The 22,272-nt window shown below is 49.2% G+C and overlaps 1 protein-coding gene across 2 annotated transcripts in view; it reads left to right on the forward strand.

Annotated features, from left to right (window-relative positions):
• IQCA1 (IQ motif containing with AAA domain 1) overlaps positions 1–22,272 on the forward strand; it is a 292,671-nt gene that overhangs the window by 116,194 nt on the left and 154,205 nt on the right. For both annotated transcript variants that reach the window (XM_063933216.1, XM_063933217.1), the window contains one exon: positions 16,869–17,074. In XM_063933216.1, coding sequence (XP_063789286.1) covers positions 16,869–17,074 — 206 coding nt within the window. The remainder of the gene's footprint in view (positions 1–16,868; positions 17,075–22,272) is intronic.

Raw genomic sequence — 22,272 nt, forward strand, 5'->3', positions numbered from 1 at the left:
AGGGCGCTGGGGGGGGGCGCCCTGAGACGCAATAAAAAACACCTTGGTTGGCAAAAAATGCATCACATATAGCTCCTGGGCTATATGGATGCATTTAACCCCTGCCAGAATACATAGAAAAACGGGAGATAAGGCCGCCGATAAGGGGGCGGAGCCTATCTCCTCAGCACACTGGCGCCATTTTCCCTCACAGCTCCGTTGGAGGAAAGCTCCCTGTCTCTCCCCTGCAGTCACTACACTACAGAAAGGGTTAAAAAAGAGAGGGGGGGGGGGCACAAATTACGCGCAGTATTAAAGATACAGCAGCTATAAGGGGAAAAACACTTATATAAGGTTATCCCTGTATATATATAGCGCTCTGGTGTGTGCTGGCAAACTCTCCCTCTGTCTCCCCAAAGGGCTAGTGGGGTCCTGTCCTCTATCAGAGCATTCCCTGTGTGTGTGCTGTATGTCGGTACGTTTGTGTCGACATGTATGAGGAGAAAAATGATGTGGAGACGGAGCAGATTGCCTGTAATAGTGATGTCACCCCCTAGGGGGTCGACACCTGAGTGGATGAACTGTTGGAAGGAATTACGTGACAGTGTCAGCTCTGTATAAAAGACAGTGGTTGACATGAGACAGCCGGCTACTCAGCTTGGGCCTGTCCAGACGTCTCATAGGCCGTCAGGGGCTCTAAAGCGCCCGTTACCTCAGATGGCAGATATAGACGCCGACACAGATACTGACTCCAGTGTCGACGGTGAAAAGACAAATGTGACTTCCAGTAGGGCCACACGTTACATAATTGAGGCAATGAAAAATGTTTTACACATTTCTGATAATACGAGTACCACCAAAAAGGGGTATTACGTTCGGTGAGGAAAAACTACCTGTAGTTTTCCTGAATCTGAGAAATTAAATGAGGTGTGTGATGATGCGTGGTTTCCCCCCGATAACAACTGATAATTTCTAAAATGTTATTGGCATTATATCCTTTCCCGCCAGAAGTTAGGGTGCGTTGGGAAACACCCCCTAGGGTGGATAAAGCGCTCACACGCTTGTAAGGGCTCTACCCTCTCCTGAGATGGCCGCCCTTAAGGATCCTGCTGATAGAAAGCAGGAGGGTATCCTAAAATGTATTTACACACATACTGGTGTTATACTGCGACCAGCAATCGCCTCAGCCTGGATGTGCAGTGCTGGGTTGGCGTGGTCGGATTCCCTGACTAAAAATATTGATACCCTAGATAGGGACAGTATATTTTTGCCTATAGAGCATTTAAAAGATGCATTTCTATATATGCGTGATACACAGCGGAATATTTGCCGACTGGCATCAAGTCTAAGTGCGTTGTCCATTTCTACCAGTAGAAGGTTATGGACACGTCAGTGGTCAGGTGATGCATATTCCAAACGGCATTTGGAAGTATTGCCTTATTAAAGGGAGGAGTTATTTGGGGTCGGTCTTTCAGACCTGGTGGCCACGGCAACAGCTGGGAAATCCACGTTTGTACCCCAGGTCGCCTCTCAACATGAGAAGACGCCGTATTATCAGGCGCAGTCTTTTCGTGGACAAGCGGGCAAAAGGTTCCTCATTTCTGCCCCGTGACAGAGGGAGAGGAAAAAGGCTGCAGAAATCAGCCAGTTCCCAGGAACAGAAACCCTCTCCCGCCTCTGCCAAGCCCTCAGTATGACGCTGGGGCTTTACAAGCAGAATCAGGCACGGTGGGGGCCCGTCTCAATGAATTTCAGCGCGCAGTGGGCTCACTCGCAAGTAGACCCCTGGATCCTTCAGGTGATATCTCAGGGGTACAAATTAGAATTCGAGACGTCTCCCCCTCGCCGTTTCCTAAAGTCGGCTTTACCGATGTCTCCTTCTGACGGAGACAGTTTTGGAAGCCATTCACAAGCTGTATTCCCAGCAGGTGATAATCAAGGTACCCCTCCTGCAACAGGGAACGGGGTATTATTCCACACTGTTGTGGTACCGAAGCCGGACGGCTCGGTGAGACCGATTCTAAATCTAAAATCTTTGAACACTTACATACAGAGGTTCAAATTCAAGATTGAGTCACTCAGAGCAGTGATTGCGAACCTGGAAGAAGGGGACTACATGATGTCTCGGGACATCAAGGATGCTTACCTTCATGTCAAAATTTACCCTTCTCATCAAGGGTACCTCAGGTTTATGGTACAGAACTGTCACTATCAGTTCAGACGCTGCCGTATGGATGGTCCACGGCACCCCGGGTCTTTACCAAGGTAATGGCCGAAATGATGATATTCCTTCGAAGGAAGGGAATTTTAGTTATCCCTTACTTGGACGATTCCCTGATAAGGGTAAGATCCAGGGAACAGTTGGAGGTCGGTGTAGCACTATCTCAGGTAGTGTTGCGGCAGCACGATTGGATTCTCAATATTCCAAAATCGCAGCTGGTTCCGACGACTTGTCTTCTGTTCCTAGGGATGATCCTGGACACAGTCCAGAAAAAGGTGTTTCTCCCGGAGGAGAAAGCCAGGGAGTTATCCGAGCTAGTCAGGAACCTCCTAAAAACTGAGCCAAGTCTCAGTGCATCAATGCACAAGGGTTCTGGGTAAAATGGTGGCTTCCTACGAAGCAATCCCATTCGGCAGATTCCACGCAAGAACTTTCCAGTGGGACCTGCTGGACAAATGGTCCGGGTCGCATCTTCAGATGCATCAGCGGATAACCCTGTCACCAAGGACAAGGGTGTCCCTCCTGTGGTGGTTGCAGAGTGCTCATCTTCTAGAGGGCCGCAGATTCAGGACTGGGTCCTGGTGACCACGGATGCCAGCCTGCGAGGCTGGGGAGCAGTCACACAGGGAAGGAATATCCAGGGCTTATGGTCAAGCCTGGAGACATCACTTCACATAAATATCCTGAAGCTAAGGGCCATTTACAATGCTCTAAGCTTAGCAAGACCTCTGCTTCAAGGTCAGCCGGTGTTGATCCAGTCGGACAACATCACGGCAGTCACCCACGTAAACAGACAGGGTGGCACAAGAAGCAGGAGGGCAATGGCAGAAGCTGCAAGGATTCTTCGCTGGGCGGAAAATCATGTGATAGCACTGTCAGCAGTATTCATTCCGGGAGTGGACAACTGGGAAGCAGACTTCCTCAGCAGATACGACCTCCACCCGGGAGAGTGGGGACTTCACCCAGAAGTCGTCCACATGATTATAAACCGTTGGGAAAAACTCGACAGGTATTGCGCCAGGTCAAGGGACCCTCAGGCAATAGCTGTAGACGCTCTGGTAACACCGTGGGTGTACCAGTCAGTGTATGTGTTCCCTCCTCTGCCTCTCTTACCCAAGGTACTGAGATTGATAAGATGGAGAGGAGTAAGCACTATATTCGTGGCTCCGGATTGGCCAAGAAGGACTTGGTAACCGGAACTTCAAGAGATGCTCACGGAGGATCCGTGGCCTCTACCTCTAAGAAGGGACCTGCTCCAGCAAGGACCCTGTCTGTTCCAAGACTTACCGCGGCTGCGTTTGACGGCATGGCGGTTGAACGCCGGATCCTGAAGGAAAAAAGGCATTCCGGATGAAGTCATCCCTATCCTGATCAAAGCCAGGAAGGATGTAACCGCAAAACATTATCACCGCATTTGGCGAAAATATGTTGCGTGGTGCGAGGCCAGTAAGGCCCGACGGAGGAAATTCAACTGGGTCGATTCCTACATTTCCTGCAAACAGGAGTGTCTATGGGCCTGAAATTGGGGTCCATTAAGGTCAATTTTCTTCCAAAAAGAACTAGCTTCAGTCCCTGAAGTTCAGACGTTTGTAAAAGGGGTACTGCATATACAGCCTCCTTTTGTGCCTCCAGTGGCACTTTGGGATCTCAATGTAGTTTTTGGGTTCCAAAAGTCACATTGGTTTGAACCACTTAAATCTGTGGAGTTAAAATATCTCACATGGAAAGTGGTCATGCTGTTGGCCCTGGCCTGGGCCAGGCGCGTGTCAGAATTGGCGGCTTTATCCTGTAAAAGCCCTTATCTGATTTTCCATTCGGACAGGGCGGAATTGAGGACTCGTCCTCAGTTTCTCCCTAAGGTGGTTTCAGCGTTTCACCTGAACCAACCTATTGTGGTGCCTGCGGCTACTAGGGACTTGGAGGACTCCAAGTTGCTAGACGTTGTCAGGGCCCTGAAAAAATATGTTTCCAGGACGGCTGGAGTCAGGAAAACTGACTCGCTGTTTATCCTGTATGCACCCAACAAGCTGGGTGCTCCTGCTTCTAAGCAGACTATTGCTCGTTGGATTTGTAGGACAATTCAGCTTGCACATTCTGTGGCAGGCCTGCCACAGCCAAAAATCTGTAAATGCCCACTCCACAAGGAAGGTGGGCTCATCTTGGGCGGCTGCCCGAGGGGTCTCGGCTTTACAACTTTGCCGAGCAGCTACTTGGTCAGGAGCAAATACGTTTGTAAAATTCTACAAAATTGATACCCTGGCTGAGGAGGACCTGGAGTTCTCTCATTTGGTGCTGCAGAGTCATCCGCACTCTCCCGCCCGTTTGGGAGCTTTGGTATAATCCCCATGGTCCTTACGGAGTCCCAGCATCCACTTAGGACGTTAGAGAAAATAAGAATTTACTTACCGATAATTCTATTTCTCGTAGTCCGTAGTGGATGCTGGGCGCCCATCCCAAGTGCGGATTGTCTGCAATACTGGTACATAGTTATTGTTACCAAAAAATCGGGTTATTGCTGTAGTGAGCCATCTTTTCTAGAGGCTCCTCTGTTATCATGCTGTTAACTGGGTTCAGATCACAAGTTGTACGGTGTGATTGGTGTGGCTGGTATGAGTCTTACCCGGGATTCAAGATCCTTCCTTATTGTGTACGCTCGTCCGGGCACAGTATCCTAACTGAGGCTTGGAGGAGGGTCATAGGGGGAGGAGCCAGTGCACACCAGATAGTCCTAAAGCTTTCTTTAGATGTGCCCAGTCTCCTGCGGAGCCGTTATTCCCCATGGTCCTTACGGAGTCCCCAGCATCCACTACGGACTACGAGAAATAGAATTATCGGTAAGTAAATTCTTATTTTATATGGCACCACAAGGGATCCGCAGCGCCCAATTACAGAGTACATAAATAAAAAATCAAAACAGGACAATAGTGACTTATAGTTGAAGACAATATGGGAAAAGTACAGGGTAAATAAACACTGACATACGTATCGGTGGCAGAAAACGCCAGGATTAGGTGTCATTGAAGATGGTTAAGTAAAAGAAGGATAAGCACATGAGGGTTGAGGGCCCTGCTCGTGAGAGCTTACAGTCTAAAGATATACAGTATCTATAGAATACTACACTATGGACTGTCCTGAGACTGACATGACCAATGGGAAAGGGGGCTTGTGCTCTCCCCCAACAGTTCCCACTGTTGGGCAGATGGATGGGACAGACCATATTATACGGTAAGTATCAGCAGGTGCGGACTTGTACCCAACCTACGATGTGTCCAAAATGTACCAGCTATATATTATTAAGATTCTGTATGATCAGATGTGTTCCATCAGGACTTTTGCCGAGCCGGCAGAAGCAGAGGTGTGTACTTGGAAGTGGTAGGAGATACCTCACAACTGTCCTCCTCATTACAGCAGGACAGTCCTGATTTGAGCTGAGAGTCCCATGTTCAGCAAGTTCATCCCAATTTGCTGTCAGGTTGGAGGTATTTCCCTGTTCCCTATGGCGCACACAGCGGATGCAGTTGCCTCCAGTACATCCTTTATGTTCAGTGGTGTAATAGGAAGGGGTGTAGTATGTTATGCAGGTGCTTGGGACCCCGACTCCCAGCTTCCCGGCGCCGGGATCCTGACCGCCGGCATGCAGGCAGCAGGGTGAGCGCAAAACAGCCCCTTGTGGGCTCGCTGCGTTTGCCACGCTGTGGGCACGGTGGCATGCTATTTATTTCTCCCTCCAGGGGTGTCGTGGACACCCCAAGAGGGAGAATAGTCGTCGGTATGCCGGCTGTTGGGATTCCGCCGTCAGTATGGTGAGCGCCGGGATTCCGACAGCCGGCATATCAAATGCCTCCCATAAGGGGAAAGTGGGAGAGCAATTGGGTACTCTCTAGCATTTCAGACATGCTACATGTGACATGCCTGCCTACTAGGATGCGGGTATGGGTCATTAGGTCGACCACACTTAGGTCGACAGTCATTAGGTTGACCACTATTGGTCGACATGCATTAGGTCAACATTGTCACTAGGTCGACATGTACTAGGTCAACATGGAAAAAGGTCGACATGAGTTGTTTTTTTGGCGTAATTTTCTTCGTAAAGTGACCGGGAACCCCAACTAGTGCACTGTGTCCCCTTGCATGGTGAGCGAGCTTCAGGCAAGGAGACGCGCTGCGCTTGGCACAGGTTACTATTCCCAATCGTAGTCCATGTGGATCGTAAAGTATGAAAAAGTTTTAAAACAATGAAAAAAAAAATTGTGAAAAAGTAATGTCGATCTTTTTCCATGTCGGCCAGTAGTGGTCGACCTAATGACCGTATCCCCTATGATGCATACACATCCCTAGCATGCGGAGGAGAAACCCCTGTAACCAAATTTGGACTTTGCACATAAGATATGTTTGACGTCAGCTATCCTGTCATTTAGCCGGATGCTCCAATAACAATTGGTTGTATTTACTAAACGGTGGCTTGCAAAAGCCGCCGTTTCTAAGCGCGTTTAAGCAGGCATTTTAAAACACCAATACTATTTAAAGCAAGACACACCGTGGTATACTTTGAATAGTATTGCCCTTTTACATTTTCTGCTTAAACACCCTGGGGTATACTCAATTAGGGTCGGATCCATTCCGACATGCATTTGTTGGAATGGATCCGACAACCCCTATTCAATCCCATCTCAATTCGACTTTAAAAAAAGTCAAATTGAGAGGAGACCTGTGAGCGGAGGAGAGGGGGGAGACCAGCGGGGAGAGCCACGGGCAGACGGAGGAGAGCAGCGCTACAGACAGATGTCTTACAACCGCCAGACCTCATGGCAGTGTCCACCTGGCTCCAGCAAGCGTGACCCCACTTGCTGGAGCCGGGTGGACGCTGTCGTGAGCGGCGCGGCTGTGACACATCATCCTGCTGTGCTGTAGCGCTGCTCTCCCCTGTCTGCCTGCGGCTCTCTCCCGTCTCCCTGCGGCTCCCCCCCCCCCCTCTCCTCCTCTCAGGTCCCTCATCTCAGTCCGACATTTTTTTATGTCGGACTGAGATGGTCAGAAACGGGGCCTAATCCTGTCAAATATGACCCCGTTTCCCTCAAAAGTACATGAATCGGCAGCTATACGGCGATTCACGTACTATTCGACAAATCGAATTCCCCGACTTGTCAAATAAAAATAGCGGGGACTGAAAAGTCGAAAACTGACGTCTTATCGACAGACGGCAGCTTTCGACCCTAATTGAATATATCCCCCTGAATTTCTTAGTAAATTCACCCCAGGATCTGTACAGTTTTGTCCTCTGCCACCTACGTGGATCAAACCAAACAACTAGATTACAATGTGCAGGACAGCATAGTTAAGCAGTATACTGTATATACTCAACCATAAAACATAACATTGTTTATCCAGTAACATGTTTTGTTGTTTCCTTCCAATATGCACACGGCATGGATGTGTATAGAGTAAAAGAACCAGCGCTGAGTAACAATATGTGACGAGAGAGACATTCCCAGTCCTATTGTTTGGATTTTCATTCATTAGGTTAGAGCAGCCTGTTTTCCTAGTACAGTGGTTGTTTGTCTTATTATTTAGTGTTTTTTCCCCTGCTGCTGCTGCTGAGGAAAGAGGGGGCAGCACAGTATGTTTACTGCAGCCACTTAACCAGCTGCAAGTCAGGAAGCCGGTGACAAAGCCGTGGCAATGACTGTGGGATCCTAACAAATAACACGTGGATCTGAAGCTGAATCATGGGAAGGGCACACAGGGGAGCTGCGCATTTCTCCTCTAGTATCGGAACAGGAGGAGGCTGGCGGAATTAACTTGTGTCCAAGGGATAGGAACCTGCTACTGCTGCCTGCTAATTAGCCTTCCTCCCACACAATGAAGCTTTGTGACTATTACGCAGGTGTCTCTGGCAGAGTCCCATAGTCATCGGTAGTGAAACAGTATAGGGGCACCAGGGTGATAGGGGGGGATTTACAATGAAAGGAAAAAAAGGCCTGATGCAGGAAGAGCGATGCATGGGCTGGTGAGTTACTGGCAGCTAAGGAGTTCCCCAGCGTTATGTTACGGGTTAGATACAAAATATAATTAGATAAAATGCTGCTGTGAATTATTACTGTTATATCCATAATGTCGCTTCTCTAACCGGGGGGTGGTGGGCTTTTATTTAGTACCAGTTACCAATGACAGAACAACATAAACAGTAATGCTAGCGCCGGCTACCTGAACAAATCAACACTTTAATTCCTACGTTGGGCACCATCTAGTGGTTGCCGGGAGCGCAACACACTTGAATTCCCCCCATAGAGGTGAGGTGCCACGTTAGCCTTTTATTATATAGGATATTCCTAGATTGTAATATGCCTAAAAGGCCAGGTACCCGTAGAGTCCGGAAATACAAACGCTAACCACATATCAAAATGCACATAAATGCTCCAGATGTGTCCACATACACCAAAGCAAATTGCGTCAAATATCCCCCTTTGCATCCTGCCACACCATTTGTTTTGAATTTGCGTCTTGTTCACATCACTAATGTGACAAAAGAACAACGCACGAGTGCCCTGGACATGGCATGCAGCCGCTGTGAGCGACTTAGACGCTAATCTGGGTAAAAAAAAAAAGGCAAAAGACTGAGGACCGATAAAAGTGAGTTGTGCTTATTCTGCGACTTTATACCAAGTTCATTGCAACTAAAATACTAATCCTGACCTAAATTACCACTTTATAAACAAGTTTTGATGCAGCTGCGGTGCCAATTACCGTAGATGCTGAAATCAGTAATAAAAGGGGCAGTATGTGTGTAGTTTGTATATTCTCCCTGTACCTGCATGGGTTTCATCTGTGTACTCCGTTTTCCTTCCACAAATCCCAAAAATATAGTGGTTGCTTAATTGGCTTCCGAGAAAATGTAACACTGGTGTGTACATGGGCAGACTAGATGGATCAAGTGGTTCTTCTCTGCTGTCAGATTCTCTGCTTCTATGGCGGTGATTCAGACTGGATTACTGTAGCGGCATCAACCGCAATCTGAATCTTTTTGTGGAGTGCGCACGCGCAGCGGCTGCACTGCGTGTGCGCACCCCGGGGGCCCATTGAGATGCTATCAGCATCTCTGGGCTGCGATCAGGCAGAGGCGGTCGCGGGGCGGGAGGGGGGCGTGTCAACGGTGTTAGAACGCCATTGGCGGGGCACGGTCTGGAGAACAGAGGCGTGTCCGGACCATTGGGGGGGTGAGTGGCCCGCGGCAGCTGTGTGATGCCACACATAGCCGCTGCGACCCAGGATGCAGCGAGAAGCTCCCTGCCAGTGCTCAGGAGCAGCGCTGGAAGGAAGCTACTCGTCAGGTACAAAAGCATCGCCGCTGTGCGATGCTTTTGTACTTGTGCAGCAGGGCAGAGTCAGACATTCGGGGCAGACTAGCCCTGTGCCGGGCGTCCCCCCACATGTCTGTGAAAGCGATCTTAGATGTGCTAAATTTTACCCCCAATGTTTCTATGAATTGTTACCTGTAGTGGAGCATCTTAGTCGCAAAAATGATAGCAGCTTTTCTTTATACACACCGTACTGTTGTACAAGACTGTCTGTATGTAAGACCCTGCGCAGAATTCCAACAATGGGGGTAATTCAGACCTGATTGCTAGGGTGCGTTTCTTGCAGCCCTGCGATCAGATAGTCGCCGCCTACAGGAGGAGGGGGATAAATCTGTGCAAGTGTGCGATCGCTTATGTAGCAGAGCTGCACAAACATCAGTTTGTGCAGTATGGCCCTCATTCCGAGTTGTTCGCTCGCAAGGCGAATGTAGCAGAGTTACACACGCTAAGCCGCCGCCTACTGGGAGTGAATCTTAGCTTCTTAAAATTGCGACCGACGTACGCGCAATATTGCGATTACAAACGAGTTAGCAGTTTCAGAGTAGCTCCAGACTTACTCTGCCTGTGCGATCATTTCAGTGCTTGTCGTTCCTGGTTGACGTCACAAACACACCCAGCGTTCGCCCAGGCACTCCCACCGTTTCCCCGGCCACTCCTGCGTTTTTTCCGGAAACGGTAGCGTTTTCAGCCACACGCCCCTGAAACGCCGTGTATCCGCCCAGTAACACCCATTTCCTGTCAATCACATTACGATCGCCGGAGCGAAGAAAAAGCCGTGAGTAAAAATACTTTCTTCATAGTAAAGTTACTTGGCGCAGTCGCAGTGCGAACATTGCGCATGCGTACTAAGCGGATTTTCACTGCGATGCGATGAAAAATACCGAGCGAACAACTCGGAATGAGGGCCTATATGCGCATCCCAGGACTTACACACCCGCTGCGATTGTTTGCTGGTGATCGGGGCCGGAGCTGACGTCAGACATCCTCCCTGAAAACGACTGGTCACTCCTGCGTTTTTCCGGACACTACTGTAAAACGGTCAGTTGTCACCCACAAACGGCCTCTTCTTGTCAATCACCTTGTGATCGCCCGTGCGATCATTTTTTTTCACACCATCCCGTTGCTAGGCACCGATGCCCGCTGCTGTTGTGCGACGCGTTGGCGCATTGCAGTGCATACGCATGCGTAGTTCAGATCTGATTGCCCGCTGTGCGAAAACGCACAGCAGCCATCAGGTCTGAATTACCCCCAATGTTCACTCAGAATACAAACTTAGTTCCTTGGTAAACATTTATTTTCTATATTTCTGACCCCTGTATGCAGGGAGCATCACTCACCTGCTGTTCACTGCTACTGTGCATAACAGTAGGAAGCAGCATTGCATTCCCTGTAAGTATATAGTGATCATATGTCAGCTTTACTCTGTTTGTCTCTTTATCTTGCTTAGCTTTTAGATGTGAGTAAAGGGAGCGCTCACATATTGGGGGTCATTCTGAGTTGATCGCTCATTGCCGTTTTTTGCAGCGCAGCAAAGAGGTTACTACTGTGCATGCGTATGCACCGCAATGCGCAGGCGCGTCATACGGCTACAAAGCGGATCCTTTCTGAGCGATGGATTTAACGAAGAATCCATTCACACAGCCGATCGCAAGGAGATTGACAGGCAGAGGTCGTTTGTGGGTGTCAACTGACTGTTTTCTGGGAGTGGTGCGGCGAACGCAGGCGTGTCTAGGCGTTTGCAGGGCGGATGTCTGACGTGAATTCCGGGACCTGCAACGCTGGATTCATCGCACAGGGTAAGTAACTACCACTCACAAATGGCCTCTTCCTGTCAATCACCCATGCGAATGGATCCTTCGTACCATCCCGTCGCTGACCGCCGATGCCCATTGTAGCTGTCCAACGCACCAGCGCATTGAGGTGCACATGCATGCGCAGCGATCAGATCTGAATTAGGCCCTTTGTTCACTGCTGAATACTCCAGAACACAGTGTTTGTCTACCACTATCCACTCTTTAGTACTCTCATGTAGGCAGAGTATAATACGGGTGTGTTGGAGCAGTAATTGCTAATTAATGCAGACCAGCACAGATATACGTATATGCCGGTACAAGACGAATCATTTATGGGTTGCAGAGGGCTGGCACAGATATGCAGTGATGATGATGATGATGATGGTAATAACGGTGGTCGCAGCTTCTGATTGCAGGTGCCGTTCTGAAGCTGATTCCTTCATTGCTGTTGCACATATTATGCTTTGTATGCACGTTTAAGCGATTATTTTTTCCTTGTACAAGAGTGAGAGTTCTGTCGGCTGTTTCATAATAGTCGGTTTTTATTATTAAGAGTGAATGAATACGTTTTCTAAACGCAAGACAAATGGTAAAAACAAGGATGTAAGTGTATGTAATGAATGCCTGATGGAATCCGGACATGTATGTTGACGTGATGCGTGTGGCTTTGCATATGAGTGTAAATATTTTCTTTTTTATGTGCTACTTTGTTTTTACTTGGATTACGTCCAGTGTGCATCCAGTTCAGCATCAGGCCCTTGTGTGTAATGCAAAGTATATCGGTGCGTAGATAAAGTAAGGCACGTAGCTGGAATTATTGGAGAAATATGATAACAACTCCGGACTGGTATTCATTTGCTCTGCTACAAACAACAAACAAACTGGTGCACGCTGCAAAACAAATGCTTCCAGATATAGGAAAGATCCACTCCCATATGATTATATATATCATCAAACGCAATGAAATCATCCTTTTGCACATCGGCACATTAGTTGGCACATAGCAGTGAGGAATGCCCCAGTCTGATCATGCCCACTTATTTTTAACCGCAAAGGGGCAGACTAGTACCCTTATTTATCAATAAGTGATAAATTTCACTTTGAGTGATAAATTGCACCAGCCAATCAGCTTCTTACTTCCATGTCACAGGCTGGGTTTGAAAAATGACTGTTAGAAGCGGATTGGCTGGTGTTTTTTTTATCACTCACAGTGAAATTTATCATTCATTGATAAATAAGGGCATAGATGCCGTGTTAGGGGTATATTCAATACAAGTCGGATCCTTTCCGATATGCATTGTACAGGGGACACAGGAGTCTGGAGGAGGTGCTGCCGGTGAGCCGCTCCGGACCGTCAGCTGCCGTACAGGGGGAAACGGGAGTCCGGAGGAGGTGCTGCCACTGGGAGCAGGGAGGCTGCTTCAGGTGCCGCCATGCCGCAGTGGAAGGGAAGGCGGCAGGAGGTATCCGCATAGCCCGCCGTCTCTACCTCCTAATCCTCCCCCATCAAAACATGTCCCCGCTCCCCCGTCTCATCTCCTCAATCCGACTTTTTTTAAAGTCAGATTGAGATTGTCGGAAACGGGGCCAAAACCTGTCGGATTTGGCACGTTTCCAACAAAAGCATGTGGATCCGCGGCTATTCCGCCGATCCACGTGTTTTCCGACAAGTCGGGAATTCCCGACTTGTCGAAAAAAACCCAGCCCCTAATGAATAGGTCGGAACCCCTTCCAACCTAAATCTGTCGGAAGCTGGCATCTTTCCGACAAGACGGCAGCTTCCGACACTTATTGAATATACCTCTTAGGGGTATATTCAATAACTGTCGGAAGCTGCCGTTTTGTCGGAAAGATGGCCGCTTCCGACAGTTTTAGGTTGGAAGGGGTTCCGACCTATTCATTACGGCCCTGTTTATTCCGATAAGTCGGGAAACCCGACTTGTCGGAATGCTGTCGGAATGCACGCTGATCGGCGGCTTCAGCCGCCGATCAGCGTGCATTGTCGGAAGCGGGGCCAAACCCGACAGGTTTTAGCCCCGTTTCCGACAATCTCAATCCGACTTAAAAAAAAGTTGGATTGAGATGAGTGAGCTGAGAGCAGGGGACGGGGGAGCAGCGGGGAGAGCAGGGACCCAGCGGCAGCGTCCACCCGGCTCCAGCAAGCGAGGTCCCGCTTGCTAGAGTCAGATGGACGCTGCCGTGAGCCTCTGCTGCTGCAGCCGCTGCTCCCCCCGTCTCCTCCTCTCCTCCCCATCCGCTCCGCCTCCACCGTCTGGCAGCCTTTTAATTCCTCCCGACGGTCTGTGCCGAACACCTCTTGGTGAGCTGCCCTCATCTTCTTCCCGGTGCGCTGCCTCCCCACCTTCTCCCCCCGTTTTGCCACCTACCGCGAGGGGGACAGCCGGCGGCAGCCAGGGGAGATCAGCGTGCTGGAGCCGGGTGGAAGCTGCCGTGAGGTCGGGCGGGTGAGTGACATCCAGCTGCAGCGCTACTGTAGCGCTGATCTCCTCTGGATACCGCCGGCTGTCCCTGCATCCCCCCCCCCCCCCCCCCTCGCCTCCTCTGGGTCCATCTCATTCCGACATCATTTTGATGTCGGATTGAGATGGTCGAAAACGGGGCCAAAACCTGTCGGATTTGGCCCCGTTTTCGACATCAACACGTGGATCGGCAGCTATTCCGCCGATCCACGTGCTTTTCGACAAGTCGAATGCCTCGACTTGTCGAAAAGCTTTGAATAGGTCGACAGATGGCAGTTTTCGACTGCAATCGAATATACCCCTACACCTCATCACGCCATGGGTGCCGCGACCTTGCCCCCGGCGTGCCGCCTGCACCTCCTTCTGGCAGGCTGCAGCGCCCCCCCCCCCCCCCCCCCCCCGGCGGGCCGCCTGCACCTCCTACCAGTTGGCTGTCACGACCTCCCCCCGGCGGGCCGCCTACACCTCCTCCCGGCGCCGCAAACCGCTCCCTCCCCCAGGCGCCGTAGACAGCTTCAGCAGGCCATGACAACGGGAGCAGCCAAATCCGACAGTCGGATTTGGCCGCTCGTTTGAATGGGGTTGTCGGGTCTATTCCGACAACTGCATGTCGGAATAGACCCGACTCTTATTGAATATACCCCTTAGTGTGCATGCATAACCTCCATTCCGATCCCACTTTAAATTTTCGGAGTATGTTGTATATTAGCCTTTGGTGGGGTTCAGGAATCCGGTTGTCGGGATCCCTGCAGTCGAAATACGGACAGCTGGCGGAACACCGACGCCGGAATCCCGACTAGGTCAGCATCATGACGCCAGGATACGGACTGCTGGAATCCCGAAGGTAAGTACAGGCTGGCGGGTTAGAATTTGGCTTGGGGGGGTAGGTTTAGGTGCCACCTGGGGAGTTAGGGTTAGGCTGCAGGACGGGGGGGGGGGGGGTTAGGGGTAGACACCACTGGGGAGGAAGGGGGGGTTTAGGCGCCACCTGGGGGGTTAGGGTTAGGCTGCAGGGTGGGGGGGTGTTAGGGTTGGACACCACGGGGGGAGGGGGGTTTGGGTTAGGCTGCAGGGCGGGGGTAGGTTTAGGCACTTTGAGGGGAGGGTTAGGCTGCGGAAATGGAAGGGTTAGGTTTAGGCACTAAGGGGGGAGGTTAGGATTAGGCTGCGGTAATGGAGAGTTAGGGGGGTAGTGGGGGGGGGGGTAGAATACTTACCTCACCCCTCTCGGGATGTACTAGGCCCACTAGTGATTATGAATAGACCCCCTAGTCACCCAAAACCATGTGAGGCTCTTTAAAAAGAATTGCACATTTACATTTTGTGATCCCACAAAATCTGTTATGAGACTGAGTTATGAGGCGCTGAACCTCAGGTTTACTGTTATAAATACAATGGTATGTAAGAATGCTCCCGTGCCTGTAAACTGGTGTAGGAATTTCCTTTCTGCCTTTTGGGACAGGCCACAAAATTGCAAAGCAATTATCAAAAAGTAACAAATTTTATGACATTTCTAATAATGACCACAGGCACTAAAGTAATGAAATTAATACTCTGGCAGAGTAAAATTGTAAAATATACTTGACATGTCTATAAATATCACACAGAAGCCTTTCCAAAGTTTTCCTTGCTGAAAGTGCTGGGGCAGTTTTTATAAATGTCGCTCTTTGTTTCTGTAGAACAACAGAAGCCATTGGTCAGATTTGTCCCTTGAGACCGTTTTAGTAAGTTTGTAAACTCCTCTGATCTCTGTTGCTAAAGATCTCAGTTCCATTCCCTCGCCGGAGTTTTCCAGCCTCGCGCAATACAAAGCTCTGTTGTGCTTCTGTCTCACAAACTTTATCGCTCCGAGTTATCCTTTGTCACCGATACCACAACTCTCCTGTGTCTTGAACTGTAGCAGCTCCTACATCAGGCTGTTATTAAATTCCATGCAACATATACACATCACAGTGTTCTCTGTATCAGAATCACTTGTACGCCAGGAAGATTGTCCAATGATCACACATGCTCTGATAGTCTGCTATATCCTACAACACAATAATGACCTTTTCTCGTTGCTTTGGCCTGCAATATTACCCACATAGCCAAACCAACAGTACACATGAACATCAATTACCCATTATAGCTGTACAAAGTACAGATTGTAGGTCAAAGTTCAGCCCATTCATAAAGCTTTAACGCAAATGTCAACTCAGCAAAATCCATAGCCCTTTGTATTTGAATAAATATTAAAAAGTTGTTGTGTTTTATAACCCAAATGCACTTTACTACTGTCCCCATAGACCTCTACGGTGGCGGTGACTCCGTTATATTTATTTTGAGATGGCATTTCCTAGGAATTGTTGTTGATTAAGCAGCATTTTAGAAAGCAGCCCACTTTATAGGAAAACGTGTTGGTTTTTTTAGCTATTTTTGGTATTACTATTTTAACAAAAACTTAAATTTACATATCTACGCAGCTGGTAACGAAAATACACTGAGCAGGCAAATTATTATGACCGCGATTTTATGCAAGCGGCTTTTGCAGATAATGCTGATGTAGGACGTCTGACTCTGTATAAGAACGGAAAGGCAAAGGTCTGATGACGTGCAGAGTCTGATGACGTGTATCACTCATGCAATAGTGGGTAAGCGCCGATGCGACACAATCTGTCGGACGATGAACATGGAATGACCGTTGGTGCATTAGGAACACGTCTGCACTGGTGAATTGTACGAGGGAGGCAGTTGTTGATCCACTCTGTGTACACTACTGTAACAACCACCGCCATCAGGTAATTCACTAGTTCAGATGTTGTGCTAATGCTGGCACCGCTGCTATGGGCACCAGCTGACATTCCACGTTCAGCGTGCGTCAGATTGCGTGGCTTACCCATTATTGCATGAGCAATACACTTTATTGGGCCACTTTGCATTAAATCGCCGGGTGGTCATGATAATTTGGCCACTCAGTGTCTATCTGGCGTGTGTACAGCTCATTGGGTAAGGTCAAATCTGCACCGATCTGGATAAACATATGACCAACGTGTACCTACAGGTGCCACCGGCGCACTTCAACAGCGTCAGCGTGGCGGAGATCATCACTAAGAAAACAGAGTCCCTGCGATCCGCACTACAGGAGCAGTACGAGGCTGACTACCAACACGCCCTGGAGCAGATAAAGGACACCGTCAGAGAGACAGAGGGATTAGACATAAAGGAAACACTGCAAGATCGCATCCGGCAATGGTTCATCGAGTGCAGGTAACAATGACTCTACTGTGCCGCCATTCTAGTCCACGTGACATGATACTAGGGCTGCACATACACAGCACTGTTGCATCCCCATATTTTTTAAAGCAGCAATTACTTGCAAGGCAAAACCAGGTTGGTAAATGATTGCCGCTTTAAAAAAATACAGCCAATCTCGCACAAACTCCCGCACCTCCGGCCTCTAGCACCCAGGGCTGCCAAAAGAAATCCTGGGCCCGGGTACAACAACTTCCTGGGCCCCCCTGCCCCCCCACTGGAGGGAATGTGGCCACAGCATGCTGAGGCATGGCCACTCCCCTTTTGGGGGGGGTGTTTAGCACATCAGAAGCACCCACTCACAGGAGCGTTCCACGCCTCCCAGCCAGGGCAGTAAAGAGCCTGGCTGGGCCCAGGTACTTTTCAAGGGCATGGCCTAATTAAAGGAGGTGTGGACCTGGGCCCCCACTGGGCTCCACCATCAGACCTGGGCCCAGGTAATTTTTACCCCTCCTTCCCCCCTCTCTCGGCGCCACTGCTCGCACCCTATTACTTTTACCCCTATCTCTTTACGGGGGTATTGAATTAGCAGCGATAGGTGCAAGGTTCTGGCATATCTCCATCACTCTGCATCCTCCAGCAACGCAGATTTATCCTCGTCCCCCCCATGGCGGTGTGCTGGAAACTTGTGATATTTAGTTACCATAATCAGCATTGATGTGCGCATCCGTACATGTCGACCACGTATTGCCATTAACTAAATACTCCCCTAAGATTGTTTATCATCTATACTAATACATTTTTGTACATTGCCAATAATTCAGTATTGCCCGGACCCAGAGATAAAGAAATACAGGTAGATTCAATTAGCTGCGAGCTTCCAGCAGAACCGCACATAGGGCCTTTTTGAAATGTCTTCACAAAGCTGCTATTAGGCCTCATTCAGTAAAGCCAGCAGATTACAGAAAATCGCATACGAGTGACTTTCGGTAATCTGCACAAGAGCTGCGGCCGCACAGTGCATGTGCAAGCCTTCAGAGTGCGATCGCAACGGAGGCGCGTCCGGACCATTTTCAATCTGGATGCATGACATCACACGCAGCTGTTCCGAGGAAAAAGATGGAAGCAGTTCCAGTACAGCCATGGGTTCCAGTTCAGCCTTGCGATCGCAATGAGATTGGATTTTGCATGCAATCGTCAGCAGTAGCAGATTCTGCATTTTATGGGCCTTCGCAAAGAAAATAATAGTCTCAAAGGCGTGACATGAGCATGTAACCAGAGTTGCGTCCTATTCTGAGTGGTATGTACGCTGATTTCATGCCATAGGGTAGGTGCTAGTCATGTTGCTAGTAATGACAGCTGCGCCTGCGAATGAAATAGTGGTGTGGTGCAATGCTCATAGTCACATGACCTCCACCAACATCCCGCCCCCTCACTATCCCGACAGTTGGCATGCCAACCAACAGGGACTATTTCCACTTGTTGCACTCGCCCCCCAGCCCCCCTTCCCCCTCTGGGATCCCAGCGTCGGTCAGCCATACCACACCCCATACACGAAGTCGTGAGTATGGCCGTGAGGCCCACATGAAGCTTCTGAGCCAGGCTCTTTGTGCATACTGTACTGTAACTATGCATTTGGCATATACTGCATATATACCGAACACCTAGTATAATATGCACAAAGAGCCAGTTATCAATGCTTTGAGGCGGTGTAAAGAGCCGGAGGAGGCTTGTGAGGTGCCAAGTGGAATAATGAAGAGTAGCAGAAGACATGTTTGACATTTGACCCTCGGCTGTGTCCATCTTTCCCACATCTTTCAGCCTCTAGTGCTATTAGTGCTTAATGACATCCTACTGTATATTACTAGTGAATACATCTCAATAGAGTGGCTTGTTATTGAAGAGCTCAGCATCAGTGTCTCCTGTTATCAGCAGAGGCCAGGTCAGTAGGTGCTCCTGTCAGCATCCAGCAGTTGGTAATGAAAACATCCCCTACCAGCGTAGTCCGCCGTAGCCTCTCCATTATTAGAGCCCGTTGCGTAATGTTACTGGCTCACTCCACATTAAACCGTAAATATGAGAATGACTTAAGCTCTCAGCAGCTGAAATACAGCGTGATTTAGTGAGGCCATAAAACTCCTAAGTCAAACATTCTACTCAGAGGAGCGTATAAAAGTCAGTGACAAAGTATTATAATAGCGGTTTGTTTACAGCCAATAAGATTTGTAGATGCATTAGGAATTAGCACACTGCTATGAAATACATGAGGGTTTTGGCTCGGGTTCTCGGCTGCCATATTAATGGATGCTTTATTCCGCAATGTCTATTACAGGTCATACGTAGTTTCTATTTCTGCAGGTATGTTTCCATTTGACATCCAGTTCTCTGAACAGCCGTCATTTCTATAGCTGCACATTAACACAGGCTGGCGATGGAACGGCAACATAAAGAGGATGTTTCATATGCAATAACTTTTAATAGACAATTTATCAGTTCATATAATAACAGAGAGAAAAGACCACGGGTAGTGATGCCAAGTGCCAAGGCACATGCTGCTAGGGAATGATTTGTTTGCGTGGGACTGGGAACCCTATTGTATTTATGATTGAGAGATAGGGTTTCCCAATATCTATCCAGTGATAGCTAAGGCAGGTCTCTCTGGGAAAGGCTTCCCCTTGATAGTACCACCAATGTCCTGTTTTTGCAGGATATGCTTTTACACACAATCGCAGATACATGCATACACACAAGAACAATTGTATATGGATGCCGACGCGTTTTGCACCTAAACGCGTTCCATGCACAGTTATGGTGTGACCACATTAAAAGACACACATGCGCCTGTCAGAGTGTATATGTTGCAGGCATTGGACTGCTGGTGCACATTACACACTGATGATAATGATCAGTGGCTGCTTCTGATTGGCTAAGTATATCTTGATCCCTCCCAGTGATATTATTACTCAGTGCCACAGCAAAGGCGATAATGCGCCCTGGGCCGGCCCCGTCGGCAGAACGTGTGATCTTATGACATCGCAAAGAGGGGGGGCTTCTCTGGGACCAGGATGCTGAGTTCCCGGCACATCCTAAGGATGCGCAAGGGGGCTCACCAGTGGGTCTACTTGCTGATGCCGTTCTAAACACCCTGCAAGCCAAATACAGGTGACACGGGGTAGTGATGGTGCTGCTCCCATGGCTTTGCGTTAAGTCAAACTGGCGCATGTACTGCTGTTCTTTCCTGGCATAAAACTGGCACATATTGTACCCTGGTACAGCTCCTCGGGTTGCGGTCGTTAGTTTGACATGCATTAGGTCGACATGCATTGGGTCGACCACTAAAGGTCGATATGCACTAGGTCCAACAGGGTGTCTAGGTCGACAGGTTCATTAGGTTGACATGTGCAAGGAAGACAGGTCAAAAGGTCGACATGAGTTTTTCACGATTTTTTTTCATTTTTTTACTTTTTTCATACTTTATGATCCACGTGGACTACTAATGGGAACGGTAATCTGTGCTGAGCGCAGCGGTAGCGGAGCGAGGCACCTTGCCCGAAGCATGGCGAGCAAACGCGGTGCACTAATTGGGGTTCCCTGTCACTGTATGAAGAAAACGACACCAAAAACGGTAAAAAAAAAAAAAAAAAAAGTTGACCTTTTGACCTGTCGACCTTGCACATGTCGACCTAACGACCCTGTCGACCTAGACACCCTGCCGACCTAGTGCATGTCGACCCAATGCATGTTGACCTAATGTGTGTCGACCCAACAACCGTACCCCAGCTCCTCAAGCTATGCAAAATGTGTCTTTGGTGTCTTTTTGGCGCAAACATTTTTTACAAAAAGTTTAGCTCATCATCAGCGCCCTATCTCACAAACCCTTATTGATTTAAAGCCTACAGTATGTGCTTATTACTGAACTTCCCATGCTATGCGGGTTACGTTCCCTCTGGCTGCTAGGTGAAGGTTTTACAGAAATGTGTTCCCATTTCTCTGACGTCCTAGTGGATGCTGGGGACTCCGTAAGGACCATGGGGAATAGACGGCTCCGCAGGAGACTGGGCACATCTAAGAAAGCTTTAGGACTATCTGGTGTGCACTGGCTCCTCCCCCTATGACCCTCCTCCAAGCCCCAGTTAGATTTCTGTGCCCGGCTGAGCTGGATGCACACTAGGGGCTCTCCTGAGCTCCTAGAAGAAAGTATAGTTTAGGTTTTTTATTTTCAGTGAGACCTGCTGGCAACAGGCTCACTGCAACGAGGGACTAAGGGGAGAAGAAGCGAACCTACCTAAGTGGTGGTAGCTTGGGCTTCTTAGGCTACTGGACACCATTAGCTCCAGAGGGATCGAACACAGGACCCGACCTCGTCGTCCGTTCCCGGAGCCGCGCCGCCGTCCCCCTTACAGAGCCAGAAACAAGAAGGTGGTCCGGAAAATCGGCGGCTGAAGACTTCTGTCTTCTCCAAGGTAGCGCACAGCACTGCAGCTGTGCGCCATTGCTCCTCATGCACACCACACACTGCGGTCACTGATGGGTGCAGGGCGCTGGGTGGGGGCGCCCTGAGCAGCAATAATAACACCTTGGCTGGCAAAACTAACACCATATATAGCCCCAGAGGCTATATAGGTGTATATTAACCCCTGCCAGAAACGATAAAATAGCGGGAGAAAGCCCGCCGAAAAAGGGGCGGGGCCAACTCCCTCAGCACACTGGCGCCATTATTCCCTCACAGCTTCGCTGGAAGGAAGCTCCCTGGCTCTCCCCTACAGTCCTGCACTACAGAAAGGGTAAAAAAGAGAGGGGGGGCACAATTTAGGCGCAGTATATATATATTATAGGCAGCTATAGGGGAAAACACTCTGTATAGTTATATCCCTGTGTTATATAGCGCCCTGGTGTGTGCTGGCATACTCTCCCTCTGTCTCCCCAAAGGGCTTTGTGGGGTCCTGTCCTCTGTAAGAGCATTCCCTGTGTGTCTGCTGTGTGTCGGTACTGCTGTGTCGACATGTATGAGGAGGATAATGATGTGGAGGCGGAGCAAATGCCTGTGAATGTGATGTCACCCCCTGCGGGGTCGACACCAGTGTGGATGGACTTATGGAAGGAATTACGTGACAGTGTCAGCTCCTTACATAAAAGGTTTGACGACATAGGACAGCCGGCTACTCAACTTGTGCCTGTCCAAGCGTCTCAAATGTCATCAGGGGCTATAAAAA

Source organism: Pseudophryne corroboree, chromosome 7, assembly GCF_028390025.1.
Source record: "Pseudophryne corroboree isolate aPseCor3 chromosome 7, aPseCor3.hap2, whole genome shotgun sequence".
NCBI classification, from domain to species: domain Eukaryota; kingdom Metazoa; phylum Chordata; class Amphibia; order Anura; family Myobatrachidae; genus Pseudophryne; species Pseudophryne corroboree.